At 39.9% G+C, this 20,414-nt stretch overlaps 1 protein-coding gene across 25 annotated transcripts in view; it reads right to left on the bottom strand.

Moving 5' to 3' along the window:
- twin (CCR4-NOT transcription complex subunit 6-like twin) overlaps positions 1 to 5,841 on the bottom strand; it is a 325,240-nt gene extending 319,399 nt beyond the window's left edge. For 3 of the 25 annotated variants that reach the window (XM_073961566.1, XM_073961555.1, XM_073961568.1), the window contains exon 1: positions 5,615 to 5,817. Coding sequence is in view for 2 of the 25 variants with exons in the window: in XM_073961547.1 (XP_073817648.1) it covers positions 1,792 to 1,846 (55 nt within the window). In the remaining 23 variants the exon portion in view is untranslated. Of the gene's footprint in view, positions 1 to 1,791; positions 2,586 to 5,393 lie in introns of those variants that run through there. The other 22 variants (XM_073961557.1, XM_073961548.1, XM_073961549.1 and 19 more) reach the window with 20 other exon arrangements.
- Between the last annotated feature and the right edge of the window lie 14,573 nt (positions 5,842 to 20,414).

Here is a 20,414-nt window from a genome sequence, read left to right as displayed (position 1 = left end):
CTTTAGCCGAAAACAATGGCATCATGGGTCGATTGGTCAAGTAAGTAACTGACACCTTTGCAAAAATCGAAAGGTAATCTGCTAAAGTGGGTCTGGCGAAAAAACCAAGTTAATCGCGTCGACGCGCAATCCGTCCATAGAGATCGGGCCAACTGTTGACGTTGGTTCCTATAATTTTGAGGTAGTAAAGAGTAAAGTAAAGGACTGATACTACCCGTGCTGATGTGTGGTTCCGAAGCCTGAGTACTTGCGCAAGCAGACAAGGCAGTGCTTGGTGTATTTGAGAGAAAAATAATTCGAAAGATCTATGGATCAATCTGCGTTGAAGGTGTATATCAACGTCGTAGAAACCACGAGCTGTATCTGCTATACAACGACATCAGTATAGATAAACGTATCGAGATGCAACGATTGCGTTGGCTAGGCCATATCATGAGCGATGATGAACCCGCTAAAAAGGCGTATAAATACGTGCCACATGGCGGTGCACGCAGAATTGACAGTCCTAAGCTTAGATGGAGCAAAAAAGTGGATGAAGGGATGAAAAGGCGCGGTATTCCAGAAAGCGAAGCAGTAAACAGAGAGAATTGGATATCTTTGCTTAGTTCGGCTTATAGAACAAATGTTCTGTAATGGGCCAGCTAAGTATGCATACTGTACTGAGGGCCTGATTAAGGGCCTTTAATACTGTCAATATTGCCATGCTGTTCGAGGATATACAGGAGACTTACATCCAGACGGGATTGGATAATCAAATATATGCGTAACACCAGTCGTTTGTGGAATTTGGAAATAATGCATTCCCTCCGGACGGAGGGTATGCATTATTGTCGATGTGGTAGGTTGAGAGTCTGCATAGCTGGCTTGTGCACTTACTCCATCTGAGGAATCTACTACTTGGACTTGTGGAATGAGGCTCCCCCTTAGCATATTTTTCGATCATGTTTTGATTTCGACCAATAAATATCCCAACATATTGGGTTTAATGTTCAAGTCGTTCGCGCAAACAACTGTTATTTGCAGAAGTAGGAGCATTATCTTCTAGTCGCTGCCAGACACAGCACTTGGGGTCTTGGTCTATTTCTGGTAAGCTATACGGTGCCAGTTTCTTATGCAAATGTTGTGCTATGCAGGAAAAGAACATTAAAACCAGTCACAATGCCGCCCTGAAGACTGTAATAGGGTTCCTCCTCATGGCCCCAGTAAACCATTTTCATGAAGAGTGGAACATCAGCACAATAAGATGTTCTTTATGCAGTCAGTATCTGCTTGGGTGTTATCGCCATAAGCATCACTGCCAAAATCTGTGGACGGGCATACTCCACCCAATCACGTAAGCTATAAACGGGAACCTCTAGATCGAATTAAAAATCCTTGTCCTGTATCTGATTGAAACTAAGCTTTAAGCAAATTTTTAATTCCAGAGAAACTTACATGAAGATAGCGGAGCCCTTCCTTAAAATGGACACTATACTTAGCTGGAATTAGATAGGTATACAAAGATATAAATGCAATAAATGGGACTAGCCAAACATACGCAATTCTTGCGACAAAGTAAAATATGAAAACAAATGTATCATTCTAAATCTAACCTAACAAAACACCGGGACTATATTTGTCTTTTACAAATCGTCATTTTCAACATGTTCCAATTGTTATTTTGTTAGCACTTGAAACACGGTAAGTATATCCAAAAATCATATTGTCACTAAAATGTTAATAATTAACTATAGCTGCTTTTTGTTTAAGGTTAATTTTTTTCCATGCCATTCAAATATAGTGCACATTTACCATATGTTTTATTACTTATTTTAGGACGAAAAGGGTTAAGGAGGAACAGCAACATACGTAAAGGGCAAACAACAAAATGTATATACAAAGGGAATCATCCACAACTCCGTAAATATGTAGATATGTTAAGCCGCCGACATGTTAAAACTTTTTTTCGATATAAAAACAAAAACAACAACAATAAATAATAAAGAATTAGGCCACAACATTCTCTTATTGGCGCTAAACTAGATTTAACAAAACGAAATGTTCTTTATTACACTTTATACAAACAACAACAGACTCTGACGACATACACAGTGAGTGATAATCACACGAAACACTTATTGTTATTAATTAATTTACATTAATCGCCTCTTGAATTTATTGAAGAGGTTTGTTAGCAAAATCTTTTAAAAACTTTTTTTTTTTGTTTTATTTTTTCGGCAGGCAAAATGGAAAACAATATGTCCGCGAATAAAAAAAAAAGAGAAAACGACACACAACGGTAAGGTATTCGTCCGTCCAGCACACACAAAAAAAACCAAAAAGGGAAGCAGCAGAGTTTTCTTTTTGTCTTTTACTTTTCTTCTTAATAACAATTTTGGCGCTTTTTTCACTTTATTCTTATTGATATTATCCGGTTGATAATAATTTTGATTATTTACGTTATGTTTTGTATTGTACAATTGATTTATTTTGTTTATTTTTGTTAAATTTCTGCAATTTTCTCCGCTTCTTCTCCCAGAGACCAGACACACACAGTATGGAGCCAAGTAAATGTAAAACAACGGAGAGCTTTTAATGACCACTACATTGATATGACAGAATGCCGTCGATGATACAAGAAATTTAACGGCGTTAAAAACACCGTGTAAATTGTGTGATGGTTTGGCAGGATAAAAAAGTGAAGGATTTTTTATGAAGAATATTGAAGGAATTTTATAGAATGTCAGAAATAGTAACAAATTAGGAAGGGATTGATGTATTGAAGCCCAGAAAAAAGGTTTTGGTATCTTATAATAGATACTTTTGCCTTTATTTAAAAAAGTTGCTTTATAAACAAGAGAATTTCTGTGGTTTCTTTGCAAGAGCATTGCTATTAGAGTTTAACTCTGCTAAAAGTACGTTTGTACGAGCATTTATTACCAAGATAATGAATCAAATCTATACTTATTTTACAGTTCTTTTAATACATTGTACGCCAATTGCAGTGACTGGTGACGTCTTTGCAAAATGAGGACTTAGGGCATGTTTCACTATATCGAAAGAAAATGAATGCTAACGAAGAACGAAAAAACATAAGGGTTTGATGTATTGATGCCCAGAAAAAAGTTTTTGGTATCTGGTAATAAATACTTTTGCCTTTATTTAAAAAAGTTGCTTTATAAACAAAAGAATTTCTATGGTTTCTTTGCAAGATCATTGCTCTTTTAGAGTAAAACTCTGCTAAAAGTACGTTTATACTAGCATTTATTACCAAGATAATGAATCAAATCTATACTTATTTTACAGTTCTTTTAATACTTTGTGTGCCAATTGCAGTGATTGGTGGCGACTTGGCAAAATGAGGACGAAGGACATGTTTCACTATATCGAAAGAAAATGAATGCGAACGAAAAACACATACGGGCGTGTTCTGAGACACACTTCACCTCTCACTTCAAGCCTCAAGCATTTTGTTCACCCCATTTACGCTTATTTTTCGTGTATTTTATGGACGGGCTGGGTGAATCTTAGGCCTAAGAAAATCGCAAAAAAATAGGAGTAAATGGGGTGCTTTTCATGGTAATATTGACTTTGTTTTTGCTTCGAAACAACTGCAAAATTTGAAAATCATGCACGAATTAAGTAGTTTTTCTTTCTTTTTCATTTTCGTTCGACATAGTGAAACAGGATGAGCTGAGCACACGACGATACCTTTGGATCCCATTTGTCTACTTTGGTAGATTGGTTTGAATAATGTGGAAAAAGCTTAGATATGTAATATTATAAAGGATCCATACAAAAAATTGGAAACAGGTTAGCCACTTTTAGGAGGAAGTCTTTTTTCAGATTATTCTTTTAGAAAAATTCGCCGCTGGAGGTGTTATCTAGAGCTTTAGATTTTGGAAAGAAATTTGTAGAAAGCTACATTAAAAATCTTTGGACTAAGATAGTTCGGAACAAACTGATTTTACGAACTGCTGGCGGAAAAATCTTATTTTTTTAAATTGTAAATTTTTTCTAAGTAGCCGGCCTTCGGCCGGGGTTTTAGAACTTTCTCCTAAGGACAGGTGCAAATCTCGGGCACCGAAACAAAATTTTCTTTTAAATTGTAAATTTGTTTCACGCAAACAATGCAATTTTCGGAACTTCAGAGGCCAATATCTCGGAAAGTATGGACTTCCCCCCGAAAAGCTTTATACTTTTGTAATCTGGACGAGAAGATATACCCATGGTAAAAATTTCATATTTTTCTGCCAGGTGTTCGTAAAATCAATTTATGCCGATAGTTCTTCGTTTATCCTTGAATGTTTGGACTGGATTCGGATCGACAGATAGGGCTTGCAGTGCTGATCACGCCAATATATATATCATGGGCAGGAAGTCCATACTTCCCGAGATATAGGCTCTCAAAAAATTCCTTGGTTTTTGACGATAAGTTTAGTTTAAATCGAGTTTTTTTCATATATAGCAGGCCTTCGACCAGGGATTTAAACCTTTCCACTTTCGATCCGAATCCAGTCCGTATATTCAACTTATGCCGCTAAAATTTTGGCAGGTACATAGATTTTCTGTTCTGTATATTTTGTATCTTAGGAAGAAAAATGTCAAGACCCATATCTCGAGATGTAAATGAAAAATTAAACATCGTTGTGATCAGGATAACAAGGATAACCCATGATACAAATTTTCTGATCCAAGGGGCCCCCAACCAACATAATGGTGATAAAGTAAGACATTTGCGACCAGTCAAGACCCATATCTTGGGATCAGCGCACGAAGAACCACCTACGATAAAAATTTCAACCCAAGCCGAGAGGTGCCCGTAAACTACACTTGTTCCAATAATTGTAGGCGCCATTTCGTTGAACGAAAAAAATGCATCTCCATTTCAAATGTGCAACACAGGCATTAAAAACATTGCATGACGTTCGCACCTTGAAGAAGTTATAGCTCTTGTCATATAAATTATTGGCGCCAATGTAGATATCTTCTACTTTATAAATGTGTAGTTTGTAAACACTTTCAACGCCGTTGATAAACTTTTATTCGGCTCCACTTTAAAAACAAAATATTTCAACATAACCCCACTTTTTCTAATTCGAAACTCTTTCTCTCACTCACTCTCTCTATAATTTTGTGCCATTTTTGCAATTCTCTGTTATTCTTTGTTAAGAGGACAGTGTTGTATTTTTATGTGGGGTAACAAACAAAAGAAAAAACACAAACAAAACAAGGCAAACGAACGACGAGACGTGACAAACAAACAAAAAATCTTATGGGGACAACACAAATGCAATTGGAAAATCAACATACACACACTAGCAACAAATACAAAATAAAGGAAAATATACACAAATATCGCATGCATTTAATTTATTTGGTTTTTGGTTTAGTATAACATTTACAAAATTCACCTCTCCACACTACAAATTAACACAAAAAATAATTGGATATTAAATTGATTGCTGTTGTTTTTTTTTTCTAGTTTTCTTATTTTGATTTTTATTTTATATGCCGAAATTCTTCTTTCTTTGTTTCTCGTTATTTCTTTCCAACCACGGCACGGACGATGTACGCACACATACACAAAACACACAAAAAATGAAGAGACTTTTCTTTTGACTGTGTCGTTTACCCAAATAAAGTAAAATCTATTTTTTTAATTTTGCACAACACAAAATCGACTTGTTTTCATAAATATTGCGATGGGATTTTGTTAAATTATGTATTTAATTCACATTTATCAACTATTTGCACTTGTTGTTTTTATATTTTTCTTAGTTTTTTTCCTTGTTTTACTTAATGTAACACACACGATGCAGAGAACCGAGCCATACTGAAAATTGTCGACGGCAGTAATAGGGATATGGAAATTGAATTTGTTGTCGGCGTTAATCTTTTGTATTAGGAGAAGTTTAAGGGCTGTTAAGGGTTGTTTACACCATCTATCAATGTCGTATGAGATGTCAAATTTTCTACCTGCGAATGTTGTACACATAGTGTGACCACTATAAAAATTTTCATCTATCAAAATGATTTGGCAACTCATATGTAAATTTTTCATTTAGGGAGCGCTCTATTTGATACGGCATTCTCGTATGTAAACATAAATTTATCAGCTGTTTTCTGGCATTTTCAAAAAAAAAAATGAAAAACAAAATCTTTTAAAAAAGAAAATGGAAAGTTAAGTTTAAGTATTTAGAAAAGTAAATAAAGGGTGTTTATACTGTTATTTTCAGATCGATTGGTCGAAAGGAGCAGTGTTGGAAATTATTGCTTTGTGGCAAAACATGAATGTCTCTATAACCCCAAAAACCTATTCTACCACAACAAACATGCTAGATATTCATTTTCCTTCAACCAAAATTAAAAATTTGGGCAAATTTGTAACTCAACAATAAATGTAAACAATGACAAAAACAGCTGTTTTTATATTTATAAGTTATGTCATACGAAAATAACACTTGTAGGTATGAACTCACAAATTGAAAGTTGTATGGATGACGTCAATTTTGACAAACATAGAGAATGTCGAATGGGTGAAAGAAATGACAGCTCATATGACATTGATAGATGGTGTAAACAGCCCTTTACCGCCATAATATTTGTTTTTTGAAGATGTGAAAAAGATGTCTTAAGACTATGTTTACATTTACGAAATCCACTCGATTTCATCTGTCAATTCCTTTGTGTATACGTCAAATGAAAACTCATCTGAAATCGATTGGATTTCATTTGACGTTTGAGCAATGGAATTGACACTTGAAATCTAGTGGATTTCGTAAATGTAAACATAGTATAAGTCCAATTTACATATGCACATTAAATGATTTCGTTTTACGAAATCCTAGAATCAAATGAAGTGTATTTACATCTGTTTTTTTGCGTCATTTGCTTACACACACAATCGCACATACACACTTTTACAATAACACAAACACACGCACACAATATATTTATTCTGAAAAATAGGAATTTCACAACACAAATGTGTATCAAATAACTTAAATTAATTCCAAAAACAAAAAAACATAATTTTTGCAAGTTTTTTAACCATTTATTTTCACTTTTGTCATCGTTTGAGTATTTTTGCTTTTCTACAACACACACAAACAAACAAAGACATCATAAAACAGTTGCATTTTTTGGTAGTTTATGACGAAAAAGCAGGGTTGCGTATAATAGTATGGTGTTTTCGTGCGTTGTTTAGAATAAATGACGCAGCTATCGTCATTTATTTTTGTATGGCAAATGACGCAAAATGTTGCCTGTTTTAGCAAATAAATGACGAATCAGCTCTTAATGGCGAAAAAGTTGCTAATGTAAATTGGACATTAGGCCATGTTTATTGGCCTGTTCCCGTACTTTATAAAGTGGTAAAAGTCGTAAAAGTTGTAAAAGTCGTAAACGATTTTCATATAAATTTTGTGTACGGGAACGCAAAATGTGTAAAAGTGGTAAAAATTGTAAAAACTTTTTAGTTCTGGAACAGAGCTTATATTATAGCCTTTTGCAGGGTTAACCTTCTTTATGAGGATTTGTTTGACGTATACGCAAAGGAATTGACATTTGAAACCCAGTGGGTTTGTTAAATCCGGTTATATATAAACGTACTATTACCCTACATTTTGTTTAATTTGATTTAATAAAATTTGCCTTTTTAATGTCTTTGGCATAGCAATAGTTGTATTTCTTAGCTTTTTTGCTTTGGTTTCATCATAAAAATCATAAATGTATATTACGTCATGTTTACATTAGAGTTTTTTGATGGGTTACCCCATGTTTACATTGGAGTATTACAATGGGGCTTTTAAACATTGCTGGATTTAAGAAATCCAGTGGATTTAAGTAGTCATATTCATACAATAGCTACCAAATATACATATTTATAGTATAAAAGGCAATTTAAGCTTCTTTATGAGGTTTTATGTTTCCACGGTGTCATTGAACCGTATCCTATAAGAATTTATAAGCCTGCACCATCCCGAGCGTAGTTGAGCCAAAACTACTCTGGTTTGTTGTGGCATCTGACGCTCCTCAGCAGCGATAAATTGGGGATGTTCTTCGAGGACCGCATTTACACCATTGGTTTTTTGGCATCTGCGACTGTATCCTTGTGAATGCTATTTAAAACTGTTTCATTGGCTTGTTGATCTAGGGGGTTTCTCTTGTAACGCTGGACCTCTCTTTCTAGATCATGAAGATACATCCTGACATTCCTATGTGAGTCCAATCCATGAGTGCTGCAACGAAATCATCTCAATGTGTTGCTGTTCTGGAATAATCTTTGCCTCCACTTATACATGTATGGCCGGTCCACTGAAAACTTGAGGAGGCACCCTGTTGCCGTTCCCAGGTTGGCATTCTGATAAGTTTGAATATTTTTCCATTGCGTTTCACACAAAATCGGGGACCAAACTGGCGTCGCATAGCTTACCACAGATCGACCTATCGCGTTATATGTGTTTTTTGAAGATGTAAAAATTAAGGAGGCATATCAAATATTTTACCCTACAGTTTGTTTAATTTGATTTTATAAAATGTCTTTTTAGTGTCCTTGGCATAGCAATAGTCGTATTTCTTAGCTTTTTTGCTTTGGTTTCATCATAAAAATCATAAAAGTATATTACGTCATGTTTACATCAGAGTTTTTTTACGGGTTACCCCATGTTTACATTGGAGTATTACAATGGGGCTTTTAAACAATGCTGGATTTAAGAAATCCAGTGGATTTAAGTAGTCATAACTACCAAATATACATGTGTATAGTATAAAAGGCAATTAAAGCTTCTTTATGAGGATTTATGTTTGCACGGTGTCATTGAACCATATCCTATAAGAATTTATACGGCTGCACCATCCCGAGCGTAGTTGAGCCAAAACTACTCTGGTTTTCCGTGGCATCTGATGCTCCTCAGGAGCGATAAATTGGGTATGTTCTCCGAGGATCGCATTCACACAATAGTTTTTATGGCATCTGCGACTGTATCCGTGTGAATGCTATTTTAACCTGTTTAGGCTTGTTAATCTAGGGGGTTTCTCTTGTGACGCTGAACCTCTCTTTCTAGATCATGAAGATCACTCCTGACATTTCTAGGTGGTTCCAATCCATGTGTACTGCAACGAAAGCATCTCAATGTGTTGCTGTACTGGAAGAATCTTTGCCACCACTTACACATATATGGTCGGTCCACTGAAAACTTAAGGACACACCCCGTCGCTGTTTCCAGGGTGGCATTCTGATAGGTTTGAATATTGTTCCATTGTGTTTCACATAAACTCGGAGACCAAACTGGCCAAACAGATCGACCTATCGCGTTATATATGGTCAACAAGGTTTCTTTATCTGCACCCATGTGCTGTCGGCTAGGGACTTGAGGACCTTGTTCCTACATTTCAGTTTTTCGCAGATATCTGCGGCATGAGCGGACGACGTGAATGTGCTGTCGAATGTGACGCCTAGAATTTTGGGGAAATTTTGTGGTTGGAATTCTGCTACCATCGACCACGACATTCTTCTCTTCTCACCTGCGCCGTCCATATGGCAGATTTAGGGGCGGATATCTGCATACTCCTCGTGTGAAAAAGGTGGTAAATAGGAGTTCAATCTTTCACAGATGTCATCAGGGAAGGTACCTGACGCCAGGATCGTACAATCATCCGCATGCTTTACGATCTCAATGCCGTCTAGAGGGGATGGAATACAGGAGAGATAGAGGTTAAACAGTTTCGGAGATATTACCCCTCCTTGGAGAACTTCCACTATACGGTGCTTGGTCTTCTTGTTCCACGTATGACTGGCGTCCACACATATACATAATTGATTATTCAACGTTTCAAATTTGGCCGGAAGGTAGTTTGTTCGATGTCTTCAAACAGCATGGAGTGCTTGACAGTATAGAATGCTTTTAATAAGTCAAGCGCCACCATCACGCGCCCTGCTCTGATTGAGTCCTCGACAAATACATATGTGTGGAGATGGCATACAGCGCTGTTGTGTTGCTGTGCTGATTACGGAGCCCATATAGATGATCGGCAACCCAAGACTCATTGCTACGGGCGACAAAAGCAAAATCGGTCTGTATGATTCACCTTTGCTGACATCCTTGCCGCGTTTCAGTAGCGGGACCACCCTGCTCATTTTCCGGACTTCGGAAACAATGTGGGTGGTTAGTGACAGATTGAGAACTTTAGTGACATACTCGACTGCCGGCACATCTAACTTTTTCAGCATTACCATGGAGATTCCATTAGGGCCCAACGCTTTGGATGATTTAACGTTCCTGTAGAGGAATTTTGTAACTCATTTTTTGAGTTATCGACAAAAATCGGTATAATTAAAACGCAAAATTATGTATGAAAAATATCAATAAAAGTTGACATCACTCTTAACTCGCTAACTTACCGAAAACGATCGTTAATTAGCGAAATTATAAGCATTTTAAGTTTACCGATTTTTGTCGGTAACTCAAAAAGGGAGTTAGAGAATCGGACTACTAATGACATTCGCAATATAATCCATTATGAATTCCCAGCAAAATGTTCGATGACAAATCATGAGTTGAATCATGGGTGCAAGTGACATGTCATAGGTGAAAATTTAGGTGAATCACCAATGACATTTACAAGGGAGTGACACACACTTTCACCAATTCATTGTCATAGCATTTTGTATCAGTTCATTGTCATAGCATCTTGCACCAGTTCGTCATCATAGCATCTTGCACCAGTTCATCATCATAACATCTTGCACCTGTTCATTGTCATGGCATTTTGCACCAGTTCATTGTCATAGCATCTTGCACCATTTCATTGTCATGGTTTCTAGCACCAGTTCATTGTCATGGCTTCTTGCACCCGTTCATAGTCATGGCTTCTTGCACCAATGCTTTGGATCCGGATTTTCGCCAATCATAAATAAAATTTGCAATACAATTATGTAATTTGTTGAATTAATAAGAATACAATGCACAGATGATTTGTATCGCCAAATGTTATTTTTCTTTATTTTGTATTGTTACGAATGTAACTGATAGGTTTAAGTTAATTTAGTTTAATTTCCGTTAATTTAAAAATTTGAATTGTAACGTAACGTTTTATTACGCAGTTATTTTATTTAAGCAACAACAACTACCATGTAGAACTCTCTTCATCATTGTAGTCGGTACATTACCTTTTGTTAATGTTCTTTTGTTTGTTTTGCCAAAATCATGTAATTATCGTTTAGTTTGTTACTTCTTTTCTTGCATTTATTTGTTGTTGTGAGTCTGGTTGTTCGCTTGGTGCGAATGTGCGTCTGTGTGTTCGTTGTACATATTCGAGGAGTTGCCAGACATTTTCTAGAGGACTCTCGAACAGGGAGACTTTGGGATATAAATACAGGGGAACTGGCAATGACGAGTTGACTTGTGTTTTTTTAGCGTTGAACTGAACAGATCGGTTAAATAAGAGCTGCGTGCTAACTAGAGACTTGCTGTGTGCTTTGTAATTAAAGTCGGTTCTGAATAAGTGTAATAAAGTAAATAAAGCATTGTAGAAACGTAATCTAAAACGAACCCTGTTTTATTTGGTACAAATCGTATCGGGGAATAAAACAACGTCTACACGGACATTAGTTAAACCTAATTCCGTAACAATTGGTGTCAAATTGCGGACGGCCACAGGCGAGACTACAACGGTGCATGGAAAGGCCTACCAAAGGCTGAGCATGGGTAGAAAATCTGTTAATTTCGATTTTGTAGTGGCCGATATTATGGACGAAGTTATACTTGGTGTAGACTTCATGATTGCCTTCGATATAAACCTGGACATAAAGCACCGTGTGATGACTTGGTCCAATGTGGAAATACCGATTAATGTGGGCTACAAAGAGAAGAAAAGCATGTGTCGGCCTAGCGCAGAATCTGACGAAATCGCTCTGACGAAATCGCCGAAAAATGGCCAGTACGAAAGCGGAAAAATCTCGCAACGAGGAGGAAAAAGCGAAGATGTACGTCGAGGAAACGTCCATCGAAAAGCGGCCGTACAACAAGGAGGGACAAGTCCGATGAAGACCAGGTGGCACTTAGGAAGGTGACCACAAAGAAAGAAGGTATAACGTCAAGATTCCTGGGGAATAAAACAACGTCTACACGTACATTAGTTAAACCTAATTCCGTAACAGTATGTAATTTTCAAAATTATATATTATATTAATCTGCAATATCATATTTATCTCTTCCGATTGCTGCAAGACATTTCTTCCAACTTGGAGTTCCGTTTTTCCAATATTCGAAAAATTATGTGTCAATCTCGCACCAGGCTCATCGTTACCATGTTTTGGTGGTCTCATTTATACATATCTAGATGGCTTTTATTCTAAACAGAACATGTTGTTACATAATCCGAACTAAGAATATATTTCCAAACGCACCGATCTTCTACTATGCTTCTCATTTTTGGATGCCATGTTTTGTGACATCATATTCAACTTGGTCTTTCCATTGGAGTTTTGTTCTTCCCTCGGGTGGCGTAACGTCAAATGGCTCGTATTAATATACCGGTGGCATCTTTATCCATCCTGTTGACATGGCCCAGCCAACTCAATAATTGGAGCTCGATATGTTTTACTATATCGGTGTTGGTCGGCTAATGGAGCTCCTGGTTTATAGACCGGGTCTTTTTCATACTTCTTTTTAATATCCACAAAACGAAACAGGTTTCCAAATAAAAAATATAATTTTCTTTTGTTTTATATCAATTTTTAGTTAAAATAGATAAATTTTCCCACTATCGATCACTTTCATCTGACTTTTATTTTAATTTTAACAATTATTTCTGCAAGTACACAATTATTCGGGTACATGAGTATTTGATAACTTATTGTGCGGGTACTTATCAATTTATTTAGACTCATGACATATTATGGCAAAGATCGGATCTTTCACCACTTCAATTTCACTCATGAAAATTCGATGAAAAAGATCCAATCTTTCACGACTCCTTTCGCACTCATGCAAAAGAACCAGTGAAATCATGATTTTACATGGAATCACTTCCATTTAATTTTGCTGGGTTGTGATGTTTCCTCCTCGGCGGGAGGAGATCTGATGCGACGTAGTACTCTTCTCACCGCCCTTTCACTCCCGGGGTGCTCGACAAACTGTCGATTGAAATAACTTGCGCACCTTTTCGGATCAGTCAACGTAACGTCGCCAAACGTGACTGAGGTTCCACCTTCCTTCTTTCTAGGGTTCGAGAGTGACTTAACCGTTGCCCCCAATTCACTTCTTCAGATGATTTAATCACTTTTTCCGCTTATGCTCACCGACCAACCTGTTAACTTCTAGTGTCAGCTCCCCGACTCTGGAGTCACTGAGGTTGGCACAGCGATGCTCATTACGATCAGTTGCTAATCACGTCGTCTCAACAGGGAAATTTGGTCTCACTTTGGGTATTCGACCAGCAGGTATATGGTGAGCGGCTGATGTTGGGAGTAAATTCCATGTACGGGTCATTAGAGCCAGGTCCAAGCGAGATAGGTCTAACCCTCTACCTGAAATTCTGGTGCGATTCTTCCTCAACACAAAGTAGTATCGGTGGAAAGAAAAAAAGAAAATTTGAAAATTAATAGATTGGCATCTAGGCATCCACATCCAGCCCTAGAAAACGAGCCGCCAGGACTGGGATGGGTCCACAGTGACTGCGGTATCTGGTCTGTCGGGTTTGCAGGACACGCGAAGAGGTGCCGAGTGATATGCGGTGTTTGGCCGCATTTACGGCATCTATCCGTTATCTCGAGATTTAGGACGGAGAGATAACTGTTGAGGTACCTAGAGATACCAGATCGAAGTTGGGATAATATCGATCTGGTCTACCTAGGTAGTGTCCTCTCATCTTCATGAATGGGTGGGGGTCGCCCACGTAACACAACACTGCATGTGTAGGTTGGTATTTGGTCCTCGACTACTTTTGTGTGGGCCTGTCTCAGTGCCATGTTAATGTCATCGTTGGGTCTGAGGGAATTTGGGAAGGTTGGGGAATTCTTTGCGGAAGTCAAGTCTAATTGGTTCATCTCTTTCATTGGGAGGTCTGGAGATGCTTGCGTGGTTTGGGTGATCCCGTTTATTGCAATTTGATCGCATGTTGTCTTGTGAGGAGCTTACAGTGAGCTTGTACCGGGAGAAATTTTGCTTCATGGTCAAGGTGATTTTTTGGGGCCTTGGAGTGGCATCCAGTTGCGATACGCAATGCGGTGTTTTGCACCCTTTGAAGATTTCCCCATTGTGTGCCACTTAGACCAGGTGACCATATAGGGGCAGCATAGTCCATGAGTGGGCGACCTATGGCCTTGTAAGATGGTCTCTTTATCTTTGCCCCAGGTGCTACCGGCAAGAGCTTTGAGGATTTTATTTCTTTTGCCCACGTTCCCTGCTACTACTTCAGCGTGTTTGCAGAAGTAAAGTAGATTATCAAATGTTACACCCAGGTTTTTTGATCGTCGGGATGGTCTGTCCGCGGATGTGTATGTTGAGTTGCGCATTAACTTCTTTGGTCCACGATGTGAGGATGGTGGCTGGGGACTATGGGGCCGATTGTTGTAGGTTTCTGCCTTCAAAGAAGTCTTTGAGTGAAGGGAGGTAACCATTTAGGTCTGACTCTAAAGGCCTGCGTACATAAGCTGCTCTGTCTGATTGCCTTGCTTTCCTTCTTCATTTTTGACATAATAAAAATAAAAGAATAAAGAAAGCCGAGGAAATTTCGAACTGGGTTGCCCTTTTCTTTTTTATTCTTTTATTATCAGAAGTAAGCAAGGTAAGCAGGCAAGGCAGCTTATGTACGCAGGCCTTAAGTCTGAGATTTTCCTGCCTGTAGACATGACTGTGCAGTCGTCAGCGTAGGAGATTAAATGCACATTCTCGGGTGGGTTCGGGGCCTTCGACACGTAGAGGTTGAAAAGCAGTGGAGATAAGACTCCACCTTGGGGAACCCCCTGCCTGTTCTTCCTGGGTGGGGATGTTTGTCCTCGGAATTCTACATAAGATTGCCTTCCAGCCATGTAGTTTACCAACCATCTCTTTAGGTAGTTAGGGAGAGAAGTCTCCATAAAGTCCTTCAGAAGTATGGTGTGGTTAACTGTATAAAAGGCCTTGGACAAGTCCAGGGCCACTAATATGGTTCTTTTGTGTGGTCTCTTACTGTTTAGTCCTTCCGTGATCCTGGTCGTGACTGCTTGCGTCCATCAGGAATCAGGAGACAGGTAAGTGGGGTTAGCTGGGCAGCTAAACAAATGCAGTGTATCGTGTGGTCCCAATCCACATGCTGGGCAGGTGTTGGGTATCGTGCGTCAATTCGGGCCCAATACGAATTGAGGCGGCTGTATCGTCCGGATCTTAACTGGGCTAAAACCACTCGTGTTTGCCTTGGCAGCTGGCGTTCTTCTGCTGCGATGGATGGGGGGTGGTCTCCAAGTACAGCATTCACACTGTATCTCTGTACTGCCTGCGCAACCATGTCAGTGTGAATGCTATCCAAGCCTGCTAGTTGGTCTAGAGGTTCTCTTTTATACCTTTGGACCTCTCTCTCTAGATCATGAAAATCTCTCCTGACGTGCCTGGGTGGAGGAAGCCTGTCCATTAAATCGTGACAGGGATGCTCACTGCGATAACACCCAAACAGGTACTACATTGACAACATTTTATTGCGTTGACGCACCGGTAAAATCTTCGTCTCCTCATGAAGATGGTCCACTGGTGTCATGAGGAGGCACCCTGTTGCAGTCCTCAGGGCAGCAGACCACGCCGCATAGCTTACCACAGAGCGGCATATTGCATTGTAGGTGCTGTACTGTGTTGTTGTTGTAGCCCCTGCAGTTTTTCCACGTATGTATGTTTGAGGGAAGAAAGAAAATAAAGAGAAAAAATGTAAGGTTAAAACTAAGACATTTTACATATCCACATCCAATCCAAGGAATATTGCTGCTTGGATTGGATGCGTCCAGAGCGATTCAGGTGTTAGTGTTGTGGGTTTTTGTGGGCACATGAAAAGATACCTAGTGATGTGCGGAGACTGTCCATAATCTGGGCACTCGTTTTGTATTTCAGGGTTTAGGAGGCATAGATAACTATTTAGATGCCTCGATAGTCCAGACCTGAGCTGGGCTAGAATGAATCTGGTCTCTCGTGGTAACTTAGTTTCCTCCTCGCTGATTGGAGGGGGTCTGCCACCTAAGACGACACTATAGGTGTATGCATCAGTAGCTTCTTGCACAGCGTTTGTGTGAGCTAGGTTTATTGCTCGTTTAATTTCTGCCTCATTGGGTGTGTTCAGTGGGGGAAGGGTGTGCTTGTCCCTCCTGAAGTCCCATCTGATTGGTGTGTCCCTCTCAGAGGGGGGATTTATGAACGTGAGGTGATTTGGGTGGTCTGGGGAGAGACACTTCAGTTGATGTTGTTTAGTGAGGAGTTTTGAATGTCTTTTCACATTCAGCATTTTGCATTCATGATGCAGATGGTCTTCGGGTGTTTTAGAGAGACATCCCGTTGCCAGTCTGAGGGCAGTGTTTTGCGTTATTTGGAGGTTATCCCACTGAGTGTCACTAATATTGGGGGTCCAGACTGGGGCCGCGTAGTCAAGTAGTGGCCGGCCTATGGCTTTATAGGTTTTTACGATGGTTTCTTTTTCTTTACCCCATGTGCTTCCAGTTAGAGCTTTGAGGATTTTGTTTCTGACACCTACCTTTTTTGCCGTTAGTTCGGAGTGTTTACTGAACTGGAAAGTATTGTCGAAGGTGACTCCTAGGATTTTGGGGTATTTGACAGTGGGTATGGTGTTGCCGTTGATGTTTATATTTAATGTAGTATTTACCTCTTTTGTCCAGGTTGTGAACAACGTCGCGGGGGATTTGGGAGCTGAAAGTTTTAGATTACGACTTTCAAAGAAGTTTGAGAGTAGGGGGAGATACTCATTCAGTCGATTTTCTATGGTGGGGATTTTCCTGTCAGACGATAGTACACTGCAGTCGTCTGCATAGGATATGAGACTGATGTTTGGAGGTGGGGATGGCGCGTTCGCCACGTAGAAATTGAAGAGTAGTGGTGATAGTACTCCTCCTTGAGGGACCCCTTGTTTGTTGCGTCGATGTTTGGACTTTGTTCCTCTGAACTCGACGTAGGACTGTCGTCCGGCCAGGTAGTTTGCCATCCATCTCTTCAAAGAGTTAGGTAGAGTTGTCTCTTTGATGTCATTTAGGAGTGTGGAGTGGCAGACTGTATCAAAGGCCTTAGACAGGTCCAGGGCTACAAGTACTGTTCTCTTGTGAGGTCTTTTGCTGTTGAGCGACTCAGCTATGGATGCTGTTATTTCGCAGAGGGCTGTGGTCGTGCTCCTTCCCGCACGGAAACCATGTTGGTGTTCTGCAAGTTGGAGGTGTGATTTTTATCACCGGAGATAGCAGGGTGATTGGTCTGTATGACGATCCTAAATGTGGGGGCTTCCCCGGTTTGGGGATGGGGATAATTTTGCCTATTTTCCACATATCTGGTATCTCGAGGGAGTTTAGGCAGATATTGAAGGTGTGGGCTAGGAAAGAAATCACTTTGGGACCAATGTGTTTTAGCATTTTGGTTGCCAGACCGTCCGGACCGATGGCCGTCGAGCTTTTGGCGGTTTTGATGGCGTTAGCAACGTCTTCTTCGGTTATTTGGGTGGGTGGCGTGTCTGGCTTTAAGCACTGGAAGTGGCGTTTCAACTTCCTGCGCGTGTTGTTTCTGTCTGTGGGGTGTTCTACGAATTGACGACAGAAGGAGGAGGCGGTTTTCCCATGGCTTTTGGGAGTGTTGCCGTCAAAACTAACTGCTATTTTGTCGTTTCTTCTTGGATTGGAGAGGTTTTTTATGATAGACCATAGTATTTTGGTGCCCAAGTCGGATTCTTCCAAGTGCTTTCTCCATTTGTCCCTTTTATGGTTTGCTACGAGCCTATCAATTTCTTTGTTCAGAGCAGGTATTCCCTGATCAGATGGATCAGTTGCTCTGATATCATCTCTTTGATTGGCTAGTCTTGTGGCTTCAGTGAGGAAGTTTGGCCTGATGTTGGGGATGCGTCCCGAGGGAATACACCTCTTGCATGCGTTTAAAATGATGGTTCTGAAAATTTTTTCACAAGCGGGTGTTGTGTTTGGTAGAGAGGTGTTCGTGAACTCGTTTTCTGTGGTTGACGTGAAAAGGTCCCAATCGGCCTTTTCAAAATTGGTGAAAATTCGTTCTTCTGACGAAGAGAACTCTGATTCTGTGGAGACATTTATGGTTATGGGGAGGTGGTCCGAATTGAGGGCTATGTTTACATGCCACAAGGTGATTGTGGCTAGATCGGGACTTGTGATGGTTATGTCGGGGAAGCTTCTGCACGTTGCAGTAATGCGTGTAGGGTGGTCTTTGTTTATGACACAGTAGCTCGTGTCATCAATCTGTTGGGCAATGAGGTTTCCTCTTTGGTCGTTGCCTAGTTCTGAAAACCAGGATTCGTGGTTGGCATTTATATCACCGAGAAGGATGGGGTCTTATGTCGGGTTTGAAGCCTGTTCGGCATGCTGACTCCGGAGGGATGTATATATTTATGAGGTTTAGCTCGTTCCCGTCTGTAAGAATTTTTATACCCTGAATTTCTATGTGGGGGTCAGGGCTTGAGAGGGGGATGGGACTGTAAGTTATTGAGTCGTGTACCAAGAAGGTAATTCCTCCACCAGCATCTTTTTCACGGTCTTGTCTTATGAGAGTGTAGGCAGATGACCTTGTTAGAGTATTTCTGCTGGTCATTTTTGTTTCTTGAATCACTGCGATATATATTCTTTTCCTATCCATGTAGTCAGTGACTTCTGTGATTTTACGGGTCAGTCCGTTACAATTCCATTGGAGGATTTTGGTTTTGTGGGGCTTGGCAGTTGTTGTTGTGTTGGGGTTATTTGTCAGGGGTGGGGAGGCTAGGTTAGGGTTGTTTGTTTGTTATGATTGCGAGGGGGCGGGGCTATAGTTTGGAGGTTGGGACCTGCGACAGCAAGGGCCAACAAAGTTTGGGATGTAGTTCCCAGAGTTTCTTAGCCCTGAGCATCTTAAGTGCATGTGATGGCCGCAGATTGAGCATTTAATAGATTTGCTGTCTTTGTGACAGTTTTCCTGCATATGCGGCATGGATCTGTCTTGCTTGTTGTATGCGGTGTGTTATTTGTGTTTATTGTACCTGTATTGGTGTTTGTGCTCATGCTTGTTAATCTAGGACTATTATTAGTACTTGGGGTTTTTGTGGAAATTTGTGGGCGTTTGGGATTGGGTTGCATGCGGGTTTAATTTTATGAGGAATGGGGGTTTCTGGTTTGGGTGATGCGATGTTGGATGCAGTGTGATTTGTCATTGAACCTGATTGCATGCAGGTAGAGCAACGGAAAGCATCAGTGTAGTGACTAACCTTCCTGAGCAACGTAGATGTACCCAGTTTTGGCACTCTCCGTATTGGAACGATCCTCCTTTGCGGGTGATCTTGGTGCAACATACTGGACACATGTAAATCTCCGGACCTGGATTTTGTTCAATGTCTCCGGCTAGAAGGAGGAGGAGACTGAACAGACTCGCCGGAAAAGCCTGTTCAGCTGAAAGAAAAATGATGATAGGATAGGGTTGAAGGGATGGAAGGGGTAGAAAAAGAAGAAGTATACATACGTGAGTCCCCTGCGTGGGGAGTTTGCAGTCCTTGGGCAGGTGTGAACCTGCGTCGACCCCGGTACAAAGAACCAACTGCGATGAGGGCCGCTGTGCTGTGTGTGCGGCTGCTGTTGGGGGAGTGCGGTGGAGTCGAGGGGCTGTGTTCACACATAGTCCCTCCTGTCGTAGTCTCTCGCATCGGCGAGTCCAGAGCAACATCTGAGATGCACCCTTATATTGTACAACTTATATTGTGCAGATGCGATTGCAGCCCAAGGTGTTCTGTAAGGATGCTTCTTAATCTACTAATAATATACCTTACTCAGTAATAGTAGGTTCTTTGTTTTGTTCTCATCTGGGTTATACTATAGGATTTTTGTGTTTTTCCCTAATATGGACATGTTTGGACTACGCTTTTGGAGCTCAGCTTTGCCTAGGCTTACTGTAGTTTGCCATATTTTGTGCAAAGATTTAACCATTACGTTACCCCTAATCCCTGCATGTGCACCGAACCGTTTTGGGAGTAGTCGTAAAATTAAATTCTTAGCATATAACAAATGTTTACCACCTTCAAATACAATCCAAAAAGGTACACAAATTTATTTTAAAATTTCTTTATATGTAATGTATATATATTTTTATTTGAATTATTTTTAAATAGTTATCTTTCCAAGAAATGTGATATATTCTTCGTCTTCAAGTTTTTTGCATTGTGATAGCGCGTTGGCGGGCGTTATGTGCATCAAATATTTATCGCCATTT

Source organism: Musca autumnalis, unplaced genomic scaffold (genome assembly GCF_047663935.1).
Source record: "Musca autumnalis isolate F117 unplaced genomic scaffold, ASM4766393v1 scaffold_1, whole genome shotgun sequence".
In the NCBI taxonomy this organism is placed as follows: domain Eukaryota; kingdom Metazoa; phylum Arthropoda; class Insecta; order Diptera; family Muscidae; genus Musca; species Musca autumnalis.
The sequence above is the reverse complement of the archived record's forward strand: the minus strand, read 5'-3'. Positions and strand labels throughout refer to the sequence as shown.